This window comes from Rutidosis leptorrhynchoides, chromosome 6, assembly GCF_046630445.1.
Source record: "Rutidosis leptorrhynchoides isolate AG116_Rl617_1_P2 chromosome 6, CSIRO_AGI_Rlap_v1, whole genome shotgun sequence".
NCBI lineage: Eukaryota > Viridiplantae > Streptophyta > Magnoliopsida > Asterales > Asteraceae > Rutidosis > Rutidosis leptorrhynchoides.
This window is the reverse complement of record NC_092338.1, coordinates 343,248,977-343,269,528: the sequence shown is the minus strand read 5'-3', so window position 1 is coordinate 343,269,528 and position 20,552 is coordinate 343,248,977. Positions and strand designations below refer to the sequence as shown.

Genomic DNA, 20,552 nt, shown 5'->3' with positions numbered 1-20,552 from the left:
GCTTTGATGTCGTATTAGGTATGGATTGGTTAGGCCGCCATAAGGCAAGTATAAAATGTGATAAGAAAATAATTCATTTTTCTTTGGCCGATGGGACACGGGCTGTGGCCCAAGGTGACCGGGGCGGGTTTAATTGTCCATTAATTTCGATGATGAAAGCTAAGAAATTGTTAGCCAAGGGGTGTGATTCATTTCTAGCATATGTGATCGACGCAAAGAAAGAAAAGAAATTCGTGTCCGATATCCCGATAGTGTCCGAATTCCCAGAAGTCTTCTCAGATGAATTACCGGGTTTACCGCCAGTTAGGGAAGTAGAATATAAAATTGAGTTGTTGTCGGGATCCACACCAGTTGCTAAAGCTCCGTATCGATTAGCACCATTCGAGATTCATGATATGATGTCACAAATTCAGGAATTGCTAGATCGTGGGTTTATTCGGCCAAGTTCTTCGCCATGGGGTGCACCAGTGTTGTTCGTAAAGAAGAAAGACGGAACTCTCTGTATGTGCATTGAATACAGAGAACTAAATAAAAGGACAGTGAAGAACAAGTACCCGTTGCCGAGAATTGATGATTTGTTTGATCAGCTACAAGGGGCATTATACTTTACTAAAATTGATCTACGATCAGGTTATCACCAGGTTCGTGTAGCCGAGGAAGATATTCCAAAGATAGCTTTTCGTACAAGATATGGTCATTACGAGTTTTTAGTTATGCCGTTCGGGTTGACAAATGCGCCAGCAATATTCATGGATTTAATGAATCGGGTGTGCAGACAGTTTCTCGACAAATTCGTGATAGTATTTATCGATGATATTTTGATTTATTCAAAGACAGAATCAGAACACGCTACACATCTGAGACAAGTATTAGAACTATTAAAACGGGAAAATTTGTACGCCAAGTTTTGTAAATGTGAGTTCTGGTTAAGAGAAGTACAGTTTTTAGGTCACGTTATCTGCCAAGAGGGTATCAAAGTTGATCCGTCTAAGATAGAAGCGGTAATGAATTGGAATTCACCGAAGACACCGACAGACATTAAGAGTTTTCTAGGTTTAGCCGGTTACTACCGAAGGTTTATTAAAGATTTCTCAAAGATTGTGGGTCCATTGACCAAGTTAACCAGGAAAGATGTAACTTTTAGATGGAGCGATGAGCAAGAAAATGCCTTCCAGACATTGAAACGGCTGTTGTGCCAAGCTCTGATTTTAGCGTTACCTGAGGGTACAGAAGATTTCGTTGTGTATTGTGATGCGTCATTAACTGGATTGGGTTGTGTGTTAATGCAGAGAGAGAAAGTTATTGCCTATGCTTCAAGACAGTTGAAAACTCATGAGAAGAATTATCCGACACATGATCTAGAGTTGGTTGCAGTTGTATTTGCATTGAAATTATGGAGACATTATCTTTACGGCACTCATTGTGTGATTTGTACCGACCACAAGAGTCTTCAACATATATTTTCGCATAAAGAATTAAACATGCGTCAGAGACGGTGGCAAGAGCTAATCAAGGATTATGATTGTGAAATTCATTATCATCCAGGAAAGGCAAATGTAGTTGCAGATGCTTTGAGTCGAAAGAAATCCACTGACAATGTAAAATTCATGCGAATTGAGATTGTGCCAGATTTGATTGATCGATTAAAGATAGCACAATTAGAAGCCTTGAAGGATGAACATTTGAAATCTGAGATATTAGTAAAGCGAAAAGTGGATTTAATTGATGATTTTTGTGGATTAAAGACTTTGAGTAACAGAATTTGGGTTCCTTTGCTCGGAGGATTGAGGGATTTAATCTTGAATGAAGTGCACAAATCGAGATTGTCTATCCATCCTGGAAGTACGAAGATGTATCATGATCTGAAACCTTTATATTGGTGGCCAACAATGAAGAAAGATATCGCGCATTAAGTGAAAAAGTGTCATATATGCGCTCAAGTAAAAGCTGAACATCAAAAACCTTACGGGTCATTACGTCAACTTGAGATTCCTTAGTGGAAGTGGGAGCACATAACGATGGATTTTGTAACAAAGTTACCCCGAACCCAGAAAATTCATGACATGATTTGGGTGATAGTTGACAGATTGACTAAAAGCGCGCATTTTCTGGCCATAACTGAGACAGCTTCACTCAGCAAGTTAGCCCAACTAAGTGTGAATGAGATTATAGTTCAACATGGAATACCATTATCTATTGTATCATATAGGGATTCGAGGTTCGTGTCCAATTTTTGGCAGAGTTTACAGAAGAATTTGGGTACTCGAGTTAATCTCAGCACATCGTATCATCCTCAAACAGACGGTCAAAGTGAACGTACTATTCAGACGTTAGAGAATATGTTAAGAGCTTATGTATTAGAGTATGGAGGATCGTGAGATTCTCATCTACCTTTGATTGAATTCACTTACAACAATTCGTATCACTCTAGTATAGGCATGCCGCCCTATGAAATGCTCTATGGTCGTCGCTGTAGAACGCGGACTTGTTGGTTAGAAGCTGGAGAGAAACAATTTGCGGGTCCAGAGATTGTACAGTTAACTACAGAGAAAGTGGCAATTGCAATTGAGAAATTAAAAGCCACAAGAGAAAGACAAAATATGTACGCCAATCCGCGCAGACGGCCAGTTATTTTCAATGTAGGTGAGCAGGTATACTTGAAAGTGTCGCCCTGGAAAGGAGTCATTCGTTTTGGTAAAAGAGGCAAGTTAGCTCCGAGGTACATTGGGCCGTTTAGAATACAACAGGAGTTGAATGATCAGACAGTAGTATTAGATCTTCCTGCTGAGTTAGCTGGTATTCATAACACATTCAATGTGTGTTATCTTCATAAGTGCAAAATAGACGATGAAAGTCAGATTCTACCACTGCAAGATTTGAAAGTTGATATGAATAAGAAGTTAGTGGAAGAGCCTGTAAGAATTGTAGACAAGAAGATTACTAAGTTACGGCATAAGCAGATACCGATGGTATTAGTTGAGTGGAAACACAATCTAGGTTCAAACCTAACATGGGAGACATAAGAGTTGATGAGAACTCGTAACCCTCGTTTGTTTGACCTTGACCAGATTCCGAGGACGAAATCTCCTTTAAGGGGGTAGATTTGTAACAACCTCACATTGAGCCTGGTGGTAATTGTCCTAGTTACCCTTATGTGTTATTATATATTATTTTAATAATTATATGTTTATAATTATTTAATTATATAGTTGAGACCAGTTTGTGACAAGGGTCATAGAACAGGTTTGTTTATTTAATTTGGACCTCGTTTGGATCACTTAATGTGGTGTTTCATATTTCAGATAACTGGTAAATAACCGTGTGTATCACGAAAGAGGTTTCCTCCTCATGAAGAAACCCCGTTGTGCCTTATATGCATCTGCTTCTTTTATTTCCATTTTTGGAAATTTCTATACACACACACATACGCTCCTAAATCTCAAAAACCCTAACCTTTGATTCTCGTTTTTGTGTTAAATTGAAGTTGAAAAATCATTCCTTGTGATTTCACAAATCTAACAAGGTAAAATAATCAGATTTTCATAGCCAAATCAATTTGCAAAATGGGTTTTTGTTTAGGTTTTGGTAAAAGTGGGTTTTGAATCAAAAAGTGATTTTAATGTGTTGTTTATGTCAAACTAATGTTAGAAAACGTTTGTATATGAGTTATATATGTTTCCTAAGTGATTTGTAGTGTCAAAATAGTGCAAAAACGAGATTTGGGGTTAAAAATCACGAAAACAGCGACCTGATGCTGATGAACAGCTCCCGTACGATTGCAGGATGCATCCGTACGGTTACGAGGTGTATCCGGGACATTTTGGGTGCATCCGTGTGGTTGCAGGGTGCATCCGTACGGTTGCAGGTGCATCCGCACGGTTGCAGGGTGCAACCGCGCGGTTGCAGTCTGGCAGATTTTTGGAAAACTTGTTTTGGTCGTAACTTTCAAACCGTAACTCCAGTTTTGATGAATAAACTACGGTTGGAAATGTAATGAGGTGTAGTTTCTAATGGTGAAGTTTTGAAACACTAAATCAAAATTTAATTTGGGTCAAAATGACGGGATGGCGCGTATGCCTCGTTCTACACGCGTGGGATAGTTGCAATTGGATGAGAAACCATGTAAACTTGTCATATATGAATATATTAGGCTATATGATGTTGTTTAGAGTATGAATTGATGATTTTATGGGTTAAATATGTACTAACTTGAGATATGGTATTCTCAGGTAATAAGGGAACGGAGAAGGCTCAGTAATATAAGACTTCTGAGTTCTTGCTGTTTATCAGGTGAGTGAGACTATCTTAAATGTTATATGTATGTAGTAGCAGGTTATGCTACTATTGTCCTGCCATGTTATACCTAATGAGTTAGCATATGATGTTTATGCTTATGTGATGATTATGTGCACTTGGGTATTATCGGCTATGATGTCTAACCGGTAATCAGCTTTGAGTATAAAGCTGAGCATAAGGTCAACCTTGCTGTCAGGTTGGGTTCAAGAGTTACTATTTGTGTAGTATAGTTTGAATGACGCATCCCCTGCGTCCGGATTACCATGCGAGGGAGACGGTAACAGGAACTTTCGGTAAACTCTAGCTCGTTCAACTAGTAGTTAATAGCCAGTACAAGCCGCCGAGCCTAGTGTTACCATTCTGGTTTACCTTGTTGATGCTATGTCATTGTGCTTAGCTTGATGCTAGATACCTATGACTGTTAGGATAATTCCATTCACTTAGCTTTATGCTAATCCCCCACAGTTTCTCCCTTGCAGGTTTTTTGCATGCTATAGTTTTGGGAGCGGTTGCTTTTGGATATGTTTGACAGGCTACACTCTGATGTTTATATTTTGATACCCATATATGTGTAAAAGCTTTTTTGGTTAACGTAACACCTGGATGGCTGTAATTACTATGGTTTAATTAATTACTACGTATGGTTTTTAAATATCAATATATTATGCTTCCGCTGTGATTTAAAAAAAACGTACGGTGTTACAAATGACTTGTCTTTATTCTAGAATAGGGGAAGGATTGTCTACATCTCACCTCCCCCAATTTTGTTTTTGTATATATAGCGATTATATATTTAATTTCAAGTATTTCGAGTAGGAAACACTTGAAATTTAATATATAATCGCTATATAAAGAACTTATTAGACCGATGTCCGCAATAATTCCAATAACAATTTCCATTAATCCGAAGTTTTCACCACACGCTAATAATCACTAGCGTGCATTACCGCAACAAGCGATACTTCACGCGCTCAACGTTCAAACTGCCCACTTAGGAAATACAGAAAACACCATATATTCCTTCAAGTTCTCTCGGCTACAACTCGCAACAAGCTACCTTCCTTCAACGAAGAAATCTCGGTATCGCCAACTAATCACACTAGGGGCACAAACTTTCCCATAAATTAATCCACACACGACCATCGGTCTCTGAATTAATCCAGGACGACAATAATACACCACGTGCCAAACAACTCACCAATACTCGACACAGGGTTTCTCCTCCAAACCCTACAACACAACCACACAAGACGACCCCCTAGTACTAGCATGGAAACTATTCGTGTACTAGAATCCCGTCAATAGTGAATTATCATCACAACAATTTCACAATTCGCCACACGACCCACGAAAATATTCACCAACGCCGGGTGAATCCTCCTACCTAGACCGTCCATTAAGGATGGCCTCGACATTTCAATGTAACCAACGGGTCATAACACTAGGGCAAACACCCTCCCAAACAAACAACATCCGCGCGTCTCTATGTGAGACAATCGGAACCGGCACTCCGCGCCTCACAATCGTCCATAAAATGGAATAATCCACTGACGATTTCCACGATCACGTTTCCCGAAAGGGAAAATATAGTATCCATACCGAAATCGAACTCGTACCTACGCAACAGTACTATCCGGGTTTCGCACCAACCCAATCTTACATCACGAGAGCACCCGCAACGATGGTTTCATTCTCTGACTCCGGGATCTCAAACTTCACATTTGGTCTCATACCGCACATTTGTACCACACGACCACTTTTCTTAAGAAGACCTACACTCTATTCGATCCTATCATCATGATTCTATACATAACATTCCGGAATTGTAACTCTCAATCGTAACGCACGATCTTGAGTCGACGCTAGCAACCCGTCACTCTTCCTCGTTAGGGATTCCAAATCCCTATTGAGTCCTAGCACGGTACACTACGCCACTTCTCTTTATATAACACCACTGGAGCTTCCTCGTACGGTATTAAAACTCCCCCACTTAGGATTCAGCTCCACATTCTCACCGCCAAGACGATAACATCCCGCGAAATTGCCATTCCACAACACAAACATGATCATTCTCATCATTGATCATAATCACCGAATCACCGCAAATTTACTTTAGCTCTCGGAGCCATCATACACAATCACTAGAGATGTCGTACACGCGATGACATCGCACCTTCATGCCACAAATCATAACTAATAGCCCTTCATCGTTCGCAAAGCGAATTCCACCAAAGTCCTACATATGCATCTAAGCCTAGGCATATGTCACTCCGCTTACTTAGTCGTGATTCTCAGTCGAGATCACCTGACCTTCCACTTAACGAATCGTTATCAACAATTGCTCACTCTCATGGAGAAGAGTGACCAATCCGGCACAATAATTGTGTCGACCGCAATATCAACACTTCATCATAACCTTTGGCTTAACTGACCATTAAGTCCATCACCGGATCACCGGTCATCTTTACCCGTCCAACACTTAAGAGCAACAACATTCGCTCATCCGCCACTTCCTAAGAAGTATTTACTGCAATGCTCTTAAACTTCGACTTTTGCAACTGTCGAATTACTATCACCCGTCGATCACTATTTAAAATCTTCGATTCTTCCAAGGGTATCTCACGGGCACCCTAAGCACAAAGTGATCACATCATCACCGGAGTTGAACATTACACTAGCAGGTATAAGAAGGTACCTGACGCTGTGTCATGCAAACTCCAACCTCAATCAACCGAATTTTAGAAACTCGATCTTTAGGTTCCACACACCCGATGTCACCCATCTCTACACAATAATGACCCAGTCACACCTTCCCGACAAACGTTACGGTTTATTGTCTTATCGGAAGTTCCTAGTGATCACACGTTACCCGCAATTTCCACAAGGCCAAAAGATGTAGCCTAACGAAACTTTTCATCCAACACTAAGGAGATGCTTGGCAACACCAAGTCTTACACTCTTTCGCACATCGACACGACCACAACATCAAGGGGTATTCCGTTAGGAATGTTACCCTATAATCCACAACACGCTAACACACTACGCAATCACCGTCATACAGGTCCCACTCCCATGAGTTTAGCGACCCGAAGACTCCTCGATTCACCAATTCCAAGGCGACTCACAACTAGAATCCTTACACGGTTCTCTAACCACACACTCTACCGAGTGTAACCCAATTCTTTTATCATTAGACTTGCTACATCCCATCACGGGATTCAAGTCTCCGTCGTACACACACAAATCGGTCCTCCTAGTTACGATGAGTAACTACAACCAATGACAATCCCAACAATGCACCCACTATGTACGGTGACTAAGTACGCGCCGAACTCGTGAGTTGGCTCACTCACTTAACTAAACGAATCCACTGTAACACTTCCCGGCTCGCAATGAATTCGATGTGACAACAATCACATCATCCGAGACAACTATAACCTAGGAACCATTAAAAGATTCCTCATTCATCCCGAATCTACCCCAACCATGCCACGTTTCCTTCGCTCGGTACCCGTCATGTCATGCTCGATTGTAACAACCCAAACCAACCCGCGATTAAACCGTGTAAAATTACAACAACAAATTTTTTTTTGCTGAACTGCCACCTGGCGCGGCGCGCCATATAGGCCGTGCGGCGCGCCAAACCTGACTGTCCGGAAAGTCTTTAAATGCGAAAATGTTTGACTAGTTCCCGACGTATTTAGACAAAATGCTTTTAACCGCATGTTCAATATATGAAAACTAGCGCGTTCCATTAATAAAATTTAGTTTACGAAGCGGGGCCCACATTGACCCAAATTACCCTTTAAGTATCAAAATACAATTTTGGACCATAAGACTTTTAATCCAAAACAAAGCCGAGCATGGCGATTGGGGATACGCTACCCAATCCTAATAAATCCAAAAGCAAGTCTCTAAAGCAACTATGCAAGTCTTCTAGTCCCCGCGCTTACCCGAGCCACCGTCCGCATGCAATCTATAAAAAGAGTCAACAACGAGAGGGTAAGCTAACGCTTAGTGAATGATAATATACTACATACATATATATGTATAAAATGGACACGCCACAAAATAACAAATACCGCATACCGAGGCATCCATATATAAGGCACTACACTAAGCATACCGTACGATCTCTAAGCAACGAGCTAAAGATACAATAACAATATAAGTTCACCAACGACGATGTGAACAACGCCAAATAGCTACACCCGGAGGGTTAGCTACAACACAACAATACATTAATATATAACAATATAAACGAACAAGGTTAACACCTTAACCCAATACCGAGAACCAAATACCACAATGAATAATGGCCGAACTACACGAGCCTTAGTAATCCGAAACCACACGAGATTACTATCTTCACAACATCGAGGTTGGCCGAACTACACGAGCCTTAGTAATCCGAAACCACACGAGATTACTACCTCAATAAGATGACCGAACTACACGAGTCACCATGAATCCGAACTACACGAGATTCATTTTGATAAGATGACCGAACTACACGAGTCACCATGAATCTGAACTACACGAGATTCATTTTGATAAGATGACCGAACTACACGCGTCATCGTGAATCCGAACTACACGCGATTCACTTCTCCAACTCAAAACCCTTCGCCATTGGGGTTATATCATCCACATCACAATCACGTGTGATAGTGTACACACAAAACGTGTACCTCGCCAAGTATGGTCAACCAAAACGCACAACCGTGCCAATTGGATCTAAACGCAAGTCTATCAAATCCATCTATATGTGAAGTGAGCTCTATAGCCGAGAATCACTTCACCCGACCCGCACCCATCCTACACATACATATGCACATAGGATATTATCACTCACCTTGAAGTCTTGAAGAATGCTTCCAAGTAAACCGCAACTCGCCAATGGAAAATACCTATTCCATTATCACAATTACAACAATACACTTAGAGTGGATTCACAAATCAACCCAATTCGACACTTAGTGAAATTTGACCCAAATGCACTTCCAAGCAACAAACCGTGCCCAAAACTAACCAATAATCACTAACACAAGTAAGAATGGTCCTAATACGCCAATTAAACCCGAACTCAAGTGTTAAACACGTGTCATACCCATTTTGACACTTAAACCCTAATTTTGACCCATTAAGTCAAAATCTCACCATTTACAAGTTTTGACACCAAAACACATTTAACTTGGTTTTATACTTCAACTTAATCCATTTCAAGTTTATAAACCTCATTAAATCGCCAAATGGGTCATAATCACCACCAAACCCTAATTTGACCCAAAGTCACAATTAGTCAACCAATTAACCTTAAATGGGTTTCAATACTTCCTTAATCACTAACTTAAGTGATTAAACTCAATTTCAAGTCCTAAACATGGCCAATTAGTCCACCAACCCAAAATCCACCAACAATTAACAATAAACCCAATTACTAGCATCACTAAACCCATTTCATCATCTAAAAGGGTTTTTCATCAAACTAACTCAAAACCCTAACTTGAATAACAAATCCAATAAATGAAATTCGGAGTTTGAGCTTACCAATACTACCACAACGTAGCTAGGAACGAAAGGAACAACTTTAGAACTCGAGCTTTTGATCAATTCGGCCTCCTTCTTCACCAAAACCCTAAATCTCTCTCTAGAATCTCTCTCTCTCTCTAAAATAGTTTGAGAGTGATGAATGGATGTGAATATCATCCAAAACTGATCCAAACCAGCTAATATGGCTCACAAATCCGGCCCCAAGTGAAATTACCCAAATACCCTTCATTTAAACCAATTAAAACAAAGGATTCTGTCAGCGCCAAATGGCGCGGCGCGCCCCAAACCCGCGCGGCGCGCGACCCTACTGAAACAGTTTCTTTTGCATTTTAATTTATATACAATAAAACCCACACCCTTGAACACCATAATACACAAGTATACAAGATAAATATTCGGGTCTTACAACTCTCCCCCACTTAAACTCGATCACGTCCTCGTGATCCTCGTCACTTAACCAAACGGACCACACTCCACGGTCCTCAAACATACGTCCCAATCTGACTTTCCTAGGCAACTCTTCCCAATGAATCACCTCTAACAACCAAAATCGTCATACGCGATTTAACAAATCACAATCCGAGCACTAAAACCATGCTCAATCCCTCACACCGGGAAACTCAATCAATCTCGAACCGAGATATCAACCCTCTAGCGTAACGTTACCAAGTACAATGCTAAAAGCAACCAAGTTTAAATCCTAAAGTCAACAATCCGAAACGATGAAGACCGAACCAAACGATCCCTTACGGATTACACCAATCACTAAACATCCTTTGTAGTGCGCCATACGACCAATACGCAACCACCGTAACATCATAATCCAACGGCTAGAACCGATAGCGCCTAAAATGACTATGGAAACGCAAAACCCAAGGTGTACGAAATCAACCATCGTCACACCCGTAACAAACATGTGAGCGAAACACGGCTATCGCCTCACTAATCCCACAACACACGAAGGCTGGCCGAAAACACACGTGCCCTAGTGAATCCGAACTACACGCGATTCACTACCTTCACCACAACAACAATCGGGAATGGCCGAACTACACGCGCCATAGTGAATCCGAACTACACGAGAGTCACTATCCCGGAGGAATGACCGAACTACACGAGTCAATTGTGAATCCAAACTACACGAGATTCACTCCTCAATACAATGACCGAAACCACACGAGTCATTCGTGAATCCGAACTACACGAGATTCACTTCCACAACATCGAGGTTGGCCGAACTACACGAGCCTTAGTAATCCGAAACCACACGAGATTACTACCTCAATAAGATGACCGAACTACACGAGTCACCATGAATCCGAACTACACGAGATTCATTTCAAATAAGATGACCGAACTACACGCGTCATCGTGAATCCGAAAACACACGCGATCCACAATCTCAACACAGGAATGGTACTCGCATTTCCCGATAGTGTTACACCATACCGACATAACACTACTCCCTTGATGAAGTCAGCGGACCCCGAAGGTCATGCTCCACCAATCACAACACCGGATGAAGTCAGCGGACCCGAAGATCATGCTTCACCGATATAACATCACGCTCATGATGAAGTCAGCGGACCCCGAAGGTCATGCTCCACCAATCACAACACCGGATGAAGTCAGCGGACCCGAAGATCATGCTTAACCGATATAACACCACGCTCATGATGAAGTCAGCGGACCCCGAAGGTCATGCTCCACCAATCACAACACCGGATGAACTCGGCGGACCCTAAAGATCATGCTTCATCAAACAACCATACCATAATCGAACAAGAACCACCTATACCAAACATAGGTACCAAACAATAATTCTCCACAAGAGAACCCGACACACACCTCCCTTAACCGGAGGATTTCACCTTGCTCGCCAAACACGTCCATTATCTCTCAATGAGATTTACCACGTTACCACCTCGGTGATGATTCAAATCCAAACCATAAGTACAATTTATCCGAAATTGTACTCTACCACAAATCGACCCAACCAGGTCTCGACAAAATTTTCCGGATCTACCAATAGCATCATCCGAAATCTCACACTAAAACTTCCTCGTGCGGGAGTGTAACTCCCCCACTTAGAACCATGTTCCATATCCACAACTCGTACAACCGCACAATGCTACCACAGGTAGATTTTACCAACAATTGGGCTCACACGACCCATTACCACATCTTGCTCCAACCTTGAGCACACGAAGGATTTTAACCAACCCTTAAACACTTTGTACGAAAAGTGTACCGCAACACAATCGGAGTCGAACACCACGCTAGTAGGTATAAAAGAGGCACCTAATGTCGTGTCATAAAGACTCCATTACCAACACACATCGAGATTTAAAACACTCGATCTCAAGGGTTCCAACCAACCGACGAACCTCATGATTCGTCACTTCAACATAAAAGCGAACACGCGCTTAACAACCAAACACCAAAACCATTTCCGTGGCTTGGTAGAAACGTTTCCCAAATACTAAGGAATGCTTGGTTGCACCAAGTCTTACGCCCTTCGCCCGTCAATCAAACATCAACATAGGGTACTTCCATTAGGAACGTCACCCATAGCATAACATGCACAACAAAGGCACGCAGCTCAAACTCAAACGACATTTAATAAATAATCAAAAGACATATTTATCAAAATTAAACGTACCTTAACGTCTCCTGGCCGCACCCGTCCCCGCTAACTTGGGACATTCCGACTTACGATGTCCTTCTTTTTGGCAATTGAAGCACACCATGCCATCACTCTTTGGTACCGAACATTCCCAAGACTTGTGACCCCTCACGCCACAATTGTAACATCTAGCCGCACTAGAATCCGACATACCCGTTCGCGTACCACCCGTGCTCACACTCGGACCCTTAGCCCTCTTACTCGGAGCACCATAAGAAATGACCCTTCGCTCACTTGAAGGTTCACCCTTTTTCGATCGTGAATACGACTCGAAACCTCTAGCCAAGTCGAATAATTCCGAAAATGATTTCGCTTGACCCCGGCTCTATTTACTTTTCAAGTCATCATTCAAGGTCCGATAGAAATCCCCCATCAACAAACGATCATTCCCCAAATACTCCGGACAAAAACGAGCCTTCGCCATAAAGTTCGTCTTGAGAGTACTCAAATCCATAGATCCTTGTCGCAAATTTCGCAACTCATTACGCAATTCCCACAAATCGGCCGAAGTCCGGAACTCCTCGAAGAATTCCTCCTTAAAGTAGTCCCACGATAAAGCCATAAACGTCTCGCCACCGACAAGATCAATCTTACCATCCAACCAATCCCTTGCCCTACCCCGCAATAAACTCGTAGCGAGTCTCGTCTTTCTCTCGGGAGGGCAATCAATAGTACGGAAACACCCTTCGACGTCCGAAATCCAAGTTGTGCTTACCAAAGGATCCGGCTTTCCGTCATACATCGGGGGTTTAGTCCTCATGAAGCTCTTAAGATAACGCTCCATTTCACCACTACTTTGAAGTTCGGAATACCTCCTTTCCATTCTTTCTTCTAACGCACCCATTTGCTCCGCAACGGCGGCCGCAACCCTAGCGTTAAACTCCACGTCATTCGCCTCGGTCTCGTTTCGCGTCGTCATTCTAAAGAATGCAAAACGATTAGTCCACGAACGTGTAAAACCGTACGCACGACACATCCCCATCTTGCTAAACACTCATCGTACATCACTTGTTAGACACGATTTGCACCCGTAATAAGGTTTGCAAGTTCTTATTACGCACACATGCCGCATCGACTCGTTAGTACAACGACCGTCTCGCTCGATGATATACACAAACACAACCAAAATTCTACGCGGTACAAACACACGCGAGAATTATTATCACAACACGACAACATATTAATAATATCCGCATTACTAATATAAACGTTAGTCAACCTATAACCAAGGCACTAACCAAACCCATTCCGACCCGTAATCCTACAAGTCCCGCAACAATTTAAGCACACACAAGTCTAAGTCTAGGCACCTATCTCAAGTCACCTAAATCCCTTAGACCATGCTCTGATACCACTTGTAACAACCCAAACCAACCCGCGATTAAACCGTGTAAAATTACAACAACAAATTTTTTTTTGCTGAACTGCCACCTGGCGCGGCGCGCCATATAGGCCGCGCGGCGCGCCAAACCTGACTGTCCGGAAAGTCTTTAAATGCGAAAATATTTGACTAGTTCCCGACGTATTTAGACAAAATGCTTTTAACCGCATGTTCAATATATTAAAACTAGCGCGTTCCATTAATAAAATTTAGTTTACGAAGCGGGGCCCACATTGACCTAAATTACCCTTTAAGTATCAAAATACAATTTTGGACCATAAGACTTTTAATCCAAAACAAAGCCGAGCATGGCGATTGGGGATACGCTACCCAATCCTAATAAATCCAAAAGCAAGTCTCTAAAGCAACTATGCAAGTCTTCTAGTCCCCGCGCTTACCCGAGCCACCGTCCGCATGCAATCTATAAAAAGAGTCAACAACGAGAGGGTAAGCTAACGCTTAGTGAATGATAATATACTACATACATATATATGTATAAAATGGACACGCCACAAAATAACAAATACCGCATACCGAGGCATCCATATATAAGGCACTACACTAAGCATACCGTACGATCTCTAAGCAACGAGCTAAAGATACAATAACAATATAAGTTCACCAACGACGATGTGAACAACGCCAAATAGCTATACCCGGAGGGTTAGCTACAACACAACAATACATTAATATATAACAATATAAACGAACAAGGTTAACACCTTAACCCAATACCGAGAACCAAATACCACAATGAAGATTGGCCGAACTACACGAGCCTTAGTAATCCGAAACCACACGAGATTACTATCTTCACAACATCGAGGTTGGCCGAACTACACGAGCCTTAGTAATCCGAAACCACACGAGATTACTACCTCAATAAGATGACCGAACTACACGAGTCACCATGAATCCAAACTACACGAGATTCATTTTGATAAGATGACCGAACTACACGAGTCACCATGAATCCGAACTACACGAGATTCATTTTGATAAGATGACCGAACTACACGCGTCATCGTGAATCCGAACTACACGCGATTCACTTCTCCAACTCAAAACCCTTCGCCATTGGGGTTATATCATCCACATCACAATCACGTGTGATAGTGTACACACAAAATGTGTACCTCGCCAAGTATGGTCAACCAAAACGCACAACCGTGCCAATTGGATCTAAACGCAAGTCTATCAAATCCATCTATATGTGAAGTGAGCTCTATAGCCGAGAATCACTTCACCCGACCCGCACCCATCCTACACATACATATGCACATAGGATATTATCACTCACCTTGAAGTCTTGAAGAATGTTTCCAAGTAAACCGCAACTCACCAATGGAAAATACCTATTCCATTATCACAATTACAACAATACACTTAGAGTGGATTCACAAATCAACCCAATTCGACACTTAGTGCAAATTTGACCCAAATGCACTTCCAAGAAAAAACCGTGCCCAAAACTAACCAATAATCACTAACACAAGTGAGAATGGTCCTAATACGCCAATTAAACCCGAACTCAAGTGTTAAACACGTGTCATACCCATTTTGACACTTAAACCCTAATTTTGACCCATTAAGTCAAAATCTCACCATTTACAAGTTTTGACACCAAAACACATTTAACTTGGTTTTATACTTCAACTTAATCCATTTCAAGTTTATAAACCTCATTAAATCGCCAAATGGGTCATAATCACCACCAAACCCTAATTTGACCCAAAGTCACAATTAGTCAACCAATTAACCTTAAATGGGTTTCAATACTTCCTTAATCACTAACTTAAGTGATTAAACTCAATTTCAAGTCCTAAACATGGCCAATTAGTTCACCAACCCAAAATCCACCAACAATTAACAATAAACCCAATTACTAGCATCACTAAACCCATTTCATCATCTAAAAGGGTTTTTCATCAAACTAACTCAAAACCCTAACTTGAATAACAAATCCAATAAATGAAATTCGGAGTTTGAGCTTACCAATACTACCACAACGTAGCTAGGAACGAAAGGAACAACTTTAGAACTCGAGCTTTTGATCAATTCGGCCTCCTTCTTCACCAAAACCCTAAATCTCTCTCTAGAATCTCTCTCTCTCTCTAAAATAGTTTGAGAGTGATGAATGGATGTGAATATCATCCAAAACTGATCCAAACCAGCTAATATGGCTCACAAATCCGGCCCCAAGTGAAATTACCCAAATACCCTTCATTTAAACCAATTAAAACAAAGGATTCTGTCAGCGCCAAATGGCGCGGCGCGCCCCAAACCCGCGCGGCGCGCGACCCTACTGAAACAGTTTCTTTTGCATTTTAATTTATATACAATAAAACCCACACCCTTGAACACCATAATACACAAGTATACAAGATAAATATTCGGGTCTTACATCGATGTCAAGATACACTTTCGTAATAATGGTGATCAGTCACTATTACAAATGCGTACCTTACCATTTCTACATAGTCATGCAAAGTACTTTACCCGAACTGACGCAACATTCACACAAAATAACACGCGATAACTCCTAGTACCCGAATGACCCAAGTATTTACTGCGAACTTGATCACTTAAACCGTTAAACATGCGAATCTCTCCAATAGATTCGTCCCTAGGGCATCGCACCAAAAGATACCTGTATATATACACCAATATACAATAATAATAAACGTACACAAGTACACCACAACAACAAGTCAACCTACAACCTAGGTGACTATCACTAAAACAACGTCCAAGTTCGCCTACTTACATTAGGCACTAGCAATCTAAGGCACTAATTTACACACAAAATAAGGCCCCACAAAATCCCACATTGGACAAACACAAGTCCTAGTTAGTCACCTACTCTAAGGCACTAACAATTCTCAATCTGACCCGTATTCCTACAAGTCCCGCAAATAATGCATAACCGCCAACAAGTCTAAGATTAGACACCGATACCAGGGTCACGTAATTCCCTTAGACCATGCTCTGATACCACTTGTAACAACCCAACCCGTTATCCAACTGAAAACGCTTATTTTTTTTTTAAATCAGTCCAGTTTCAGGCATATGGAGCGCCGCTCCATATAGGGGCGCGCCGCTCCAAAGTGGCATGTCCACTTTCTTTTTATGCTCGTTCGTAAAACACGTTTCGCAAAACTTTTAAATGAAACAAATTATCATAACACGTCAATATAAGTTAAACTAAGAGTTTCCCACAATAAAATCGAGTTTTACAACACCGGGCCCACATCGACCCAAATTACGACAAAGTGGCCATTTCGATCCATTTTAGTTTAATACAAAACATAGACCGAGTATGGCGATTGGGGATACGCTACCCAATCCTAACCAATCCAAAAGCACGTCTTCTAAAGCAACCTACGTAATCCATTAGTTCTCACGCTTACCCGAGCCATCACCTCCACGCGAATCTATAAAAATATAAACAACGAGAGGGTAAGCTATGAAAGCTTAGTGAATGCAATAATTATACATATACATATATAATCTACTTACTTGCAATCACTTACACAATACCGCATACAAGCTAGCAATTCAACAACTATGCAAACATCGTGCATAAACTAATATCCGCAATTCACAATGAGCTAGCAACACCAATAGCATATAGTTCACAATATAATATGCTAATACAAAATTCGCACAACCATGGTTAACCAATCATACTAGGGAACGGTACTCGTAAAAGACCGTCGGAGTTCATAACATCCATTAGTGTTACTTAAATACCGCGTAATCACTAATCCCCCGGGTGATGTCTTAAACACCGCGACTAACTCACCCCCATGACAATGTGGTGTCTTGAACACCGCAACAATTCCACATGTCAATCAAACCAATGAGTGGTGTCTTGAACACCGCGATAATTCCACTCCCATGACAATGTGGCCTCTTGAACACCGCGACGATTCCACATGTCAATCAAAACAATGAGTGGTGTCTTGAACACCGCGACAATACCACTCGTTACGTAGAATGTGGTGTCTTAAACACCGGGATAATACCACATTCATACTACACAAATAAATACATTATATACGTACACGCATAATTATTCCACTCACCTTGGAATGCCCGCACAAGTCATGTACAACATGATCTTCGTCCTCAAATCCGAGCAAGTAACCACCTATATCACACATAGGTACAATATACACATAAATAGCCATTCTCTAAAAGAGAACTCGACACAAACATCCCTTAGCTGAGGGATCACACCTTGCTCGCCAAAACCCGCCTATTTAATCACCTAATGGACACAAACCAATTACCATTTCGGGTGGTAATTCAAACCAACACAAGAAAGTACGATTTAACCCAAATCATACTTTACACCAATTAGACCAAACCTAGGTCTTAAAGCTAAATTACTACTTACGTAGTAATCATTTCAAACGTCATTTATACCAAAACCCCAACACGTGTAATATTGACCCATATTGCATTTGACCACGTTTGACTTATTGTTAAAATACCATTTTAATCCAAAATCACTTCCCACGATTACATTCATTCAAAAACGCCATTTAACACTTTAACAAGAGTGTTCAACATCCATTTAACCAAAACTAGTGTCATTACCAAATTCGACCCAATCAAAGTCAACCCATTTTGACATAAGTCCCAAAACACCCAAAATCACTAACGACTAGTGGTTATATTTCCAAAACATCAATTAACACCTAAATCAAGTATTTACATACTTGATTCACCAAAACTTGACTCGAATCTTAGTTTGACACATAAACCCTAATTTTGACCCATTTCAAAATTAGTCAACCCAAATACACCCAAAAGGGTTCCAACACTTCCAAAATCACTAAACTAAGTGATTACACCTAAAACTGAAGCCTAATCATGGCCAAAACGTCAATCAACCCAAAACCCGCCATGTATCAAAAATAACTAGATTCCATAAACCCACTTCATCATCTAATTGGGTTTTACAACTAACAAGCTCAACACCCTAACTTGAATATCAAATCATAAAGATGAAATTCGGAGTTGAGACTCACCAATACCGCCAAAATGATGCTGTTGACGAGTAGAAAAACTTTAACACTTGAGCTTTTGATCGATTCAAGCTTCTTCTTCTCCAATTGAAGCTCTCTCTCTCTCTCTCTCTCTCTCTCTAAAGTGACTTCCTCTCTCTAGGGTTTGATGAGAGAGTGAAAGAGATAAGGTAGAGATGAAAATGGAGCCAAGAATCTGCTCCCACTCATTTATCCCGTCCATATGTGAAAGGACCATAATACCCCTCATTTAAACCCTTTAAAAATGCTTAAAAACGCATCAGACGCAATCGGGGTGCTGCTCCAAAGGGTGGAGCGCCGCTCCAGCATACAGATGCTGGCAACCGAGAAAATCAGGTTTCAGCAACTTGTTTTGGCCATAACTTTTTGACCGTAGCTTCGTTTTCGATGAATCAAATATCGTTGGAAACGTAATAAGATTTCATTTCTAATGGTAAGGTTTTGAAACACCAACTCAAACTTTATTTGGGGTCGAAAAGGTACGTACACACCTTGTGACTCAAACAACTTCCAGTTTTCTTCGACATTCGAACAAGCAACACGCACATGCTTGGTACACTTCTTACACGCATTGTACAATCATCTTTATACCATTATACAACCCTTCGTTCAACCCTTGTACACTATATGTTATATATATATATATATATATTCGTCGTACGTCGTACGTGTTCTTCATATATACATCGTACGAATAAACGGGTCTTACATGTATCTACTTATTGTCACATGTGAAATCATAAAGAGAGTCCTTCAAAATTTTTGGGGTAAATTGTAAAGGTAATATATGTTTTAATATTATAAATCGTACTACAATATGCAAGTCTTATAATGTATTTTGACATTATTTGTTAACTCATTTAACCACCGTAAACTATTGTTTATATATAGTTTTTCATGGTTAGCACATATGATCCGAATGTGCAGATGTTCATAGTGGCAAACAAAACATATGCACAAAATTCTACTTAACCACTTGCATAATGGGACCAACATCAACTTTCACTTCAAGGTTAATATGTTTGCAACCAACTGCCGCCATGACTCTAACCATTCGGAACACAAATTTCAAAATACTGAAATTTGAGACAAGCCGTGTAACGCACGGGCATTGCCTCCTAGTTGTTAGAAAAATGCACGAATCAAAAGTCAATTTTATAATTTTTGGAACAAAATGCGCAACAATATTTATGAAGTTGACGTAATGTTCTTGAGTGCTCTCTAACCGTCTCCATAACTCATTGCATTTAATTAATTTAATTTAAGAAATACACAACTCAATGTACTCCTTTTTTCAATGATCGAACCTCATCAATCTCATTCATCCACAACTCCACATTATCCTACTTCTTGATTATATACACAACCGTCTCCTAATGTTCTATTATTGTTGTTTAATCATCATTAGTTGCTTGAATGCTACGGAGTATTAGGTTAAAGGCAAATTATACTACAACTAGAACTTACAAGAGATTCAAGATGAAATAAAGACATGCCTTGCTCATCAAATCAAATAAATATCATGATGGAATGCTACATATTACTCCGTAGTTATTTAAGGGGGATAATAAAAACAAAT

At 40.8% G+C, this 20,552-nt stretch overlaps 1 protein-coding gene across 1 annotated transcript; it reads left to right on the top strand.

Annotated features, from left to right (window-relative positions):
- Positions 1 to 2,438: 2,438 nt before the first annotated feature.
- On the top strand, positions 2,439 to 3,023 carry LOC139854755 (uncharacterized). Its single transcript, XM_071844039.1, has one exon. The coding sequence runs from the start codon at positions 2,439 to 2,441 to the stop codon at positions 3,021 to 3,023; it is 585 nt and encodes a 194-aa protein (XP_071700140.1).
- Positions 3,024 to 20,552: the final 17,529 nt, after the last annotated feature.

Coding starts and splice junctions, on each gene's coding strand:
- LOC139854755 (XM_071844039.1), top strand. CDS start 2,439: ATGCCGCCCTATGAAATGCTCTATGGTCGTCGCTGTAGAACGCGGACT.